General features: G+C 41.2%; 1 protein-coding gene across 1 annotated transcript; it reads left to right on the top strand.

Moving 5' to 3' along the window:
* On the top strand, positions 1–6,909 carry ptmaa (prothymosin alpha a). The gene is made up of 5 exons (XM_058637895.1): positions 1–141; positions 3,412–3,483; positions 3,603–3,678; positions 5,507–5,592; positions 6,231–6,909. The coding sequence occupies exons 1-5, from the start codon at positions 97–99 to the stop codon at positions 6,267–6,269; spliced, it is 318 nt and encodes a 105-aa protein (XP_058493878.1). The 5' UTR covers positions 1–96; the 3' UTR covers positions 6,270–6,909.
* Positions 6,910–9,092: the final 2,183 nt, after the last annotated feature.

Here is a 9,092-nt window from a genome sequence, read left to right as displayed (position 1 = left end):
TGCTGAGGACGCTCCGTCTGCTCCGGGTTTCCGTTTTAATTTCACATCTCTCTGTGTGACTGGATATTATTAAGTAGTTTCTTTTGCATCAGTAACATGGCGGACAGTAAAGTGGAGAGCAGCGGGGAACTGAGCGCTAAGGTAAGAACGAGAAGAAGGACGAGAGCACAACAAGATAAGGTCATTTATAAAAACACAAAACAAAAAAAGTCCTGTGCTTTTATTAATGAGTGTGTTGCTCATTTGAATATGTAAAGTGTGTGTGTGTGTGTGATGGGTTTGGACTGTGCTGCTGTTTGTCCATTGAAACGTGTGTAGGTGAAGCAGCTGTGAGTGAGGATGATCATCACCACACACACATATGAACACACACAGTATAGAGCATCTGTCACCTTCACCGTGTGTGTGTCTGTGATTGTGTGTTTAAATAATCTAGATTAACGCTACTTTGGTGATTCAGTCGGAATATTCCTCCCACTCAAAACACGGAGACAAAAAAGAAGAAAAGAAAAAATCTTCAGTTTGTTGTTTTTATTCAAACTCGTAAATATTCAGTTATACGTCGAATTAGTTCAAGTGTGTGTGTGCGCGTGAGTGTGTGTGTGTGTTTGTGAGGAAGAAGATAAGTGGTCACTAACGCGCAGGATAATATTAACTACACTCTGCAGATTAGTCGCACCGGCTCGTAACTAATCGGTGACGTGACCGAACAATAATCTTCGTTTATTCATCGCGAGCTCCTCCCGACCGCCGCCGAACAGCGAGCGAACGAGCGAGAGCTCTCCGCTTCGTGTGGCCGTGAGCGCGCGTTGTTGCGCGTCAACACACACGCGCATACATACACGCTCTTGTATTTGTGTTTAGTTGTCATTGCGGACTCTCTCGCTCCTCCCAGTCTCCGTCCTCGTTATTGTCCTCATTAATGAGGTTTTTAGTTTAGGAAGAAGCGGAACCTGCTGCTGCCGCGAGCGGTGGCGCGTGCGACGCCGACACCGCCGCGAGCGCCCGCCGTTATTGTTCATTTCCGCAGTTTTGTTTGTCACTTTTCAAACACGAGGGGGCGGGACGCGGTGAGATCAGAGGAACGGCAAGTCCAGACTGATAGTTTTCATTTATATATATATATGTGTGTGTGTGTGTGTGTGTGTGAGAAGCAGCTGGCGCGCGAGGAGGGGCAGGGATCGTGCCTGTCTTCAGTGAGCTGCTGCGCATGCAGCGCCGGTTTGACTGTAAAAAAAAAAGAGAAAAAAAAAGCTCAGTGAGCGCGAGGGAAAATGGTAATCACAAGAAGAAGAAAAAAAGATTTAAGAAAGAGCGGGTAAAAAATGTGTCAGGTACCTGTAAGTTAACGGTACATTCCGAAAAGTCGCAATGTGTTTACTACTAACGCAAGTGGCAGCCATCTTGGAATCCGATGTTGGGGATTGTAGTTTGGAAGCCTACCGGGGGTGGGGTTCCAGTTGAAACTTCCGACTACATACTTGAATTTCAAAACCTAACCGGAACACGCAAAGTTGGATTTTTTTTAATGCAAATTATGTTGGGCTAGCCATTGTTGGCAACAACAACAATGCGGTGTTTTGCTCACACAAACATCGTAGCAACATTTCCAGAAAGACATGTAGTGAATGGTAAAATTTGCAGTGTTTTTTACTACTAGCGTGAGAGGTGGCCATCTTGGAATCCAATGTTGCGGATTGTGAGGACACTCTGACCTTCGGCGTTAGAAATCTGAAACTCCCGACTACAAATGTTCTGATTTCTAACTTCAACTACATCGCTGATGTGGTCTATATCACATCGGTAACCAGAAGAACAACTTAATCAGGAGAACTTGTGTAGTGTTTAAGCTAAACGATAAACGCGTTGTGATCGACTTCTGCCAGATGCAACGCAAGCCACGTAATCGAGAAGTACTTGTATGACTGAACTGATGCCCTCACCTGGTGTGTTTTGGTAATGCAGAATGCTGTCTAATCCAAAAACAGCATGTGATGTTTGCTGTTAGTCAGCCATTCAAAGGGTTAAATAGGTGAAGAATGATTGAGGCGCTCTGTGAGCAGACACAGGCGTGTGTGAACAGGTCGACCGATGAGTGTGTGTGTGGATTCTTCTGTGTCGGTCGTTATTTCACTACTTACTGTTATGTGTAGGAAACACGAGTGTACAACAGTCCGAAAACCAGCGCACATGTCCCACAAGTTCAATGAAGTTAAATAAATATACTTTGGAAGTTTGTCAGAAGCTGCTGCTGTTGCTGCTGCTGCTGCTGCTGGGACTTGTAGTCCTGGGAGCCTGTGGTTTCTCTGCCAGGCTCCACTCTGACTACATGGCAGCAGTGACAGACGGTGTCAGGTTACAGCCAGCCAGTAAGAAGGTGGGAGGGACTTAGGGAGAACCGGCCAATAGGAGGACAGAGATTTACAAGACTGCCACCTGACTGTAAAAGGCAACTGGCAGCCAGAGTTTGGTGAAGGTGAGGAGGAGGAGGAGGATGGAGTTTCCCTCCTTTTCTGTGTCTGTGTGTGTTCTTGTATTTTTTGCCTCTTGGACTTTTTCTGGCATAAACACTGACCTTGTAAGGACCAGTAGTCCTCATGGAGACCAAAACCTGGACATAATGAGGCACAACCTCATTTTTGAGGAACTAGGGCTAAGATTTGAATTGTAGTTCAGGATTAAGGTTTGGATTTAACATCATTGTATGCTCTGCAAATGAATGTATGCTCAAATCAAACCAAATCTAATCATCACTCTTTCACCAGGTTCCTGTTTTTCAACTGGAACCTAAAGAGATATGAACACTCAATGTGATGCAGCACATGTTGTTAATGCTGCCTTTAATGGTAATTAATATCCTTTTGATGGTATCCCATGTGTTAACACTCAATCACAATATAAAGTGAAATGAAATCTGGTACAAAAACTGCTGTTAAATGTTTTTTAGGTTAAATTGTTCTGCTCGAAAGCATAGACACGTAGAAAACACAATGAAGAAATAAAAATAATAATGAATCAAGAAATTCGTTTTTGATAGTTTGTGTATGGAGTGAAACAAATAAGCAATAAAAAAATTCCTTCAGCAAATGCTGTGACGGTAGTTTTGAGAATGACCTAATGTGTAGTTCAGTATAAAGCCAGTTAAGAAGTCGGGAACTCAAACCAATCCGATGCCCCATGACCTCCAGAAATTCTGACTACAAACGGAACCATATATCGCAAACTTGTCCGCTTGCCTTGTCGTTAAAGGTTAATAAAGCAATATCACAATATCTACCGTACAGTGGCCTCTGTATCACGATACACACTCGGCATCATCATCAGAGTTTGGTTCTCAGATCGTTATTGTTGCACCTCATTCATAAACGTGGACATGTGTGTGTCTGTGTCTAAGAATACGTTTGCTCTCAGGAGCTGAAGGACAAGAAACAGACCGAAGAGGCCGAGAACGGAGATGGAGACACTGCCGCCAACGGCAAAGCTGTAAGACGATGTTCTACTTCCTCTTCTTTTTCTACTTGTTCTACTGCTGCTGTGTTTGCTGAACACGAGCGCTACTTCTGTGATAAATATAAGTGTGACTGCATGTCTCATCCTGTCAGGACGAGGAGAACGGTGAGCAGGAGAATGAGGTAGAGGAGGACGTGGGAGAGGACGAGGAGGACGAGGAGGGAGAAGGTGGGTGTAAAATCCACCAAAAACACTGCAGTACATAAGCCAGACCTGTATGTGGCGCTGTGATGTCGCTCTCTCCTGCCCTGTAGAGACGGGTCCGGCGTGAAATATTTGGCATTCCATTCTGAAGAAATCAGATGTAAAATAATTATATTAATGTCTTTTTGAGTTATTTAGACTTTTATTTTGAAAATAGAAGTGATTTTTAAACATCTGTCCAGATGAAAAAAACATTGACTAATTCTGCCTAATTGGCAGAATTATTAATTATTACTATAATAATTACTAATTATTTATGAAAAGTACACATTTACACAAATTCATATTTATATTATGCAATAATCAAAGTACATTTTAGATAAATGGATGTTAAATAAGAAAAAAAGGAAATATAAATGTAGTAAAATCATATTACAGGAATAGATGAGAAAGAAAAAGGAGGGTTAGTTAATCTGTTTGTCATATAATCTGTAGGATGATTAACTGGTTCTCTTGCATGTTTGGAAGAGGAATATTCAGCTGCACCAATAGATGTCGCTAAATCCCCACACTACCTTTTAAACATGTGCTTTTTTAGTAAAATAGGTGACATGTTTTGACTTTTGATGCTTATATTATTATATTCTTGTGTACAGGTTTTTTTTCTCCCCCTTCATCCTTGTGTAAAAATGTTTAAATTAAGCAATTTCATGTAAATCTATGATAAGGACAAATTGTCCTAAAATAAATAAATGAGCTGTGATGAGATGCAGGGATTTCTTAAAGACGAGCATCACTGGAAGACATAGAGACCTGGGTATAATACGACCTCTAAATAAAGGTCGTGACAACAGCTGGTGCTGCACTGACTCTGTGTTTGTGTCCAGGAAAAGTTGCTGTTCCCTGGTCACTGATGTCGCACACACACACACACACACACCTTCACTCTGTGTGTGTGTGTGCTTGAGAAGAAAGCACCTGCATATTTATAATAGGAATTTAAATAAAACTCTTGACACCACAGCAGCTGCTCGATAAGGACTCATCTGCTCTGTGCACAAGTCCAGTCCACTGCAGTTAAGTCCAGTCCAGAGAGTCCAGGCCAGTCCAGTCCTGGCCTGGCCTTTGGCCATGTATGTAAACCAGTAACAGGAGGACTTGATTCACATTTGACGAGAATTTAAAACCAGACCCTCCCTAATTCTTCCTCTTGGAGCAGCTGCTGGAGCTGGAAATGATTTAAAATTCAAGAATTACAGGATTCAATAAAATCATGACTTTATATAGCATTGGTGTGTGTTGTGTAACACTTACTCACACACACACTCACACGGCAACGACAGCAACTGCATATTGACTGGATCAGCATCAGATCACAGTCAGGTCATTACACTCAGGTTTGCTCAGTTATAAAGGGCAGGGGTGCCACCCAGTGGACAGACAGTGCAACTGCACAATGCCCTTGAGCTCATGATGTACACTCATACAGACACGAGGAGGAGAATCACAGGAAAAGAAGGACAGTGATACTATGACAGTCAAATGTGGCCAAAACACAAGTGTTGTGTGTGGAGTTACCATGGAGACGACTGGACACTTTCACTGAAGCATAAATAGAAAGTTTTCTCATGTACAGTGTTGGTGCGCATACTGATTAACTTCATTTTAGGTTTCAAAATAAATGTCTTTTTGCCATTTTCCTCCAACTATCTTCTCCTGCTTTTGTTCATGCTGCATGATAATGATTAATAAGGCGAGTGGAGTTCACTGAACGGTCAGTGTCACGTTATAAAAAGCTGAGTCTGACGTGAATGGAGGAGGTTCCTCACTGTGATCGTACCTGTGTCTTCAGGTGAGGAAGACGAGGACGATGACGACGACCTGGACGGGCCGAGGGGGAAGAGAGCAGCGGAGGACGATGATGACGATGATGAGGAGGTGAGTTTCTCCACACGTGTGACCAACTAAGGACATGTTATTACAATATAGTATGTATATAATCAGATTTAAACGAGATTCAATGGGGATTTTCATCACTTTTACATGATACAGTTCTAGATCGGCTCGACTGTTTCTGCTTCATCAGTGATGTTTTCTTTTAGTTCCTGCTCTGATGAGGTTCCAAAATCTACTTAAAGTTCCAAATTATACTTATAATTCCAATATCTACTTACAATTCCGAAATTTACTAATAATTCCGAAACCTATTATAGTTCCAAAATCTACTTATAGTTCGAAATTCTACTACAATAATTCAGTTTTTTAATGTCATGTTAACATGTTAGTCTGACTATAATCGAGCTAGTCCTAGTCGGACTAACATACTGGGATAATGTGATTCACAGTCCGAATACTCCTGCGATACAGCGCCACCTAAGGAGGCAGAGTCACACATACACAACCAATAAATCGATTTGCTCCTCCGCATGTATACTCTTAGTCAGGCTACTGTCTAAATTGGACATCGGCCTTAGCGATGAGATTATAACTCCTTCAATGTTTACATTTTATATCACATGACGACATATCTCTGACTCCTCAGCTCTAACCCTGTCCTCTCACCTTTTGTCTTCCAGGACGAAGTGGAAACCAAGAAGCAGAAGACAGACAAGTAGAGCTCGGCCGGGCTCGGCCGCGCTGTCTGGAGGACAACGACGCCACCCAGAGGGCAGACAGCCGGTTGTGTTTTTTTGTCCCAGCAAACCTCCGACACCTCAGTCCTCCCTTCTTCAAACGAGAATGAGAAATACTTTTACAAACAAGAATACGTTTGTATTTTTATTTACATTTTATATTTTTGTAAATACTGCAAGGAGGTTTGGCCATTTTGCAACAACAGCGAGATCTTTTTTCTGGGTATCAAGTGGTGCTTTGAGGACTTTTAGATCCAGACTCAATCATCAGCCGTCCACATTCAGTATCAGCCAATCAGAGGCATCCGCCCTCCCTTAAGCTCCACCCCTTCCTCCCTCCCCTCCCCTGTTCTTTTCTTCCACTAGGTTTCTGCTTAGGTTTCCCGTAGGGCGTGTGTTGACGTGTAGTGGCGTGGGGGAAAGCGACCCGTGTGTGTGTGTGTGTGTGTGTGTATTCCCGGTAGTTTGTGTGTGAGATTCCCGAGGCTGTAGTTCCTGCCGTCCGTCCGTCTGTCACTGTCTGTCGCTCCGTCCGTCTGCCCGTCCGTCATGGCCAGATGTTAATACTGTTTCTTCTGTCTGTGCTGTTTCGTTGGAACAATAAACGGTCGTTGGATTTTGATGCTTTGTAATTGTTAGTTTCTACATGTCAGAGGTCAGAGGTCGTGTTCAGTGAAGCCTGCAGTAAAAACAAAAACGGAGAGAGAGGGGAGAATCAGTTGTGTGTGTGTGTGTGTGATCTATCCAACAGGGCATGGTGTTCATTTTTATTATGATTATTATTATTATTATGATGATGATAATGATTATTATTTTTTAGATAACTGATTATTAACATGTTGTGGTTGAGGATTGTAAAACACAAACTGGCATATTAACTGTTGGAGACTCTCTTATTCATACTTTTTTGGGGAAAATTTAATCCAGCTTTGTCAGGTTGCACCTGTCCTGGTTGACAGTTTCAATAAAGTTTGTTCCAAACAACAACAACAACGTCCTGTATGTCACAAAATAAAAAACTCCACGTCACAGAGCAGCAGCAGCAGCACCGACCCTGGTACTGGAGTGAAAATCCCCAAAAACTGGGTCGGAGCCCAGAGAGGGGTCATTTTTGGGTCCCTGAACATATTTTCCCAACATTTTAGTTCAGATTTGTGTGTGAAACATGCTCATAATTAAGTTGTGAATCATTTATGACCTGCAACTAATGATTATTTTCTGAGCAAAGAAACCAGTAGTTAGTAATCGATTAATAATGATTCATTGAGTAATTGTTTCAGCTCTATTAGTATGAAACAACCAACAATGCATTGTTTTAATTTGAAAGTATAAAGTAAATTTGACAAAGGAAAACGATCCTAAAAGGTTGTCCTCCCCATTTTCCTTTTAGGGGTTTCCGTAAATGACAATAATTAGCAAAACGTGTACAACAACCAAAAATGGAGGGATTAAATTGTGGAATTCAAGTATGAAAACAAATGAAAGTTCAGCCTATATCTGTCTTTGTAATCTTAAACTTAAATAAATAGTTTTATTCACTTGCCTTCAACAAAAGGGTATCGCTATAAATGAGTTGCCATGTTTCACATGATTGTCAAGATTCCCACTCAGTCCCCACAACTTTTTCACCTAATTTTAGTTGTTAAGTAGTTTAACAAAGGCTAGGCCCCCCAATAGTGACCATAGAACACTTTGTAGCAAAAATAAAACATGGAATTTTGATGGATTATCTTTGTCATTGAAAGGTCAGGTTAGTGTTTCCTAACTTCACTCAGATATGAACATAAATTATACCCTGTGCATCACTTCTATCAGAGATGTTTCATATTAGATCCCTGATATTCACTGAATTCTAAACTATTTCCAGGCCTGGAGAAGAATTTCTCTAACTTTCTAAACTTTTACAGGGAATTTCATTTCATGACCTTTAGGAACCCTGGATTATGTCTTAAAAAAGTGGGAAACATGATGAAGCGCAATCACATGACCACACTGTTGGGAAATCTGTTTAAATCTATCAACCGCCGTGTGTGTCGTTACACAACAGGAAAGACCTGTTTATGTTTTGATTTAACTGAAAAAAAAACCCCACACACGAATCAAAAGGTTTCATTGCTACAAAATGATCTTTCTTACATTTCTCTGACAGTCTGTTGTCCACACTTGAGTTTTTCTGTCCATCAATCGTCTCCTGGGTGATTTGATTCATCACTGCAGCCAAGAACAACCAACCTCCAGCACTCATGAAGCACATCTTCAAACTTCTCAGCGAGAACCTAAACTTTAAAAAACAAGTCAAGAAACTTATCTCAAAAATAGCCAAAAAAACTTCCTCACTGACTTTGAAACCTTTCAGAACATTCTGAGAACCTCCAAAGAAACCACATAAAGTAGAATTCAACCTTCTATAACCTTCTTAAAAACGATCTTTCATCCCACACCAAAGTCCACAGAGAAATCGTTAATAATAGCTATTTTACATCACAGCACACGTGGGTCATCGATCCACTGACTGCTGCCTCCATCAGTAAGTTTTAAAGTGTCATCTTCAGATGGTGTTTTAAATTCTTTGTTCAGATTTACCACAGTGACACAATCTCACCAGAGGAGGCAGCAGAGGATCAGCAGCTCTTCTTCCCCTATGAGCTAAAAATGCTGATTTTCTCAAATAGACTTTGGTGCAAGAGAGAGAGTGGTTTACAAAGCAGGTAGTTTGTCAGAAAATAACTAAAATATCACTTTAATGATTAGTAAAACTTAACCAGTACAGCTTCTATAATAATTAAAACTATATTTAAACAATCC

Source organism: Solea solea, chromosome 9, assembly GCF_958295425.1.
Source record: "Solea solea chromosome 9, fSolSol10.1, whole genome shotgun sequence".
Taxonomy (NCBI): Eukaryota; Metazoa; Chordata; class Actinopteri; order Pleuronectiformes; family Soleidae; genus Solea; species Solea solea.
Note: the sequence above shows the minus strand (reverse complement) of the source record. Positions and strands in the feature narration are given on the sequence as shown.

Bases quoted from the DNA above. Each gene is read 5' to 3' on its own strand.
- ptmaa (XM_058637895.1), top strand. From the start codon at position 97: ATGGCGGACAGTAAAGTGGAGAGCAGCGGGGAACTGAGCGCTAAG. The intron at 142-3,411 runs GTAAGAACGAGA...GTTTGCTCTCAG, and splicing joins GCGGGGAACTGAGCGCTAAG to GAGCTGAAGGACAAGAAACA. The intron at 3,679-5,506 runs GTGGGTGTAAAA...CTGTGTCTTCAG, and splicing joins GGAGGACGAGGAGGGAGAAG to GTGAGGAAGACGAGGACGAT.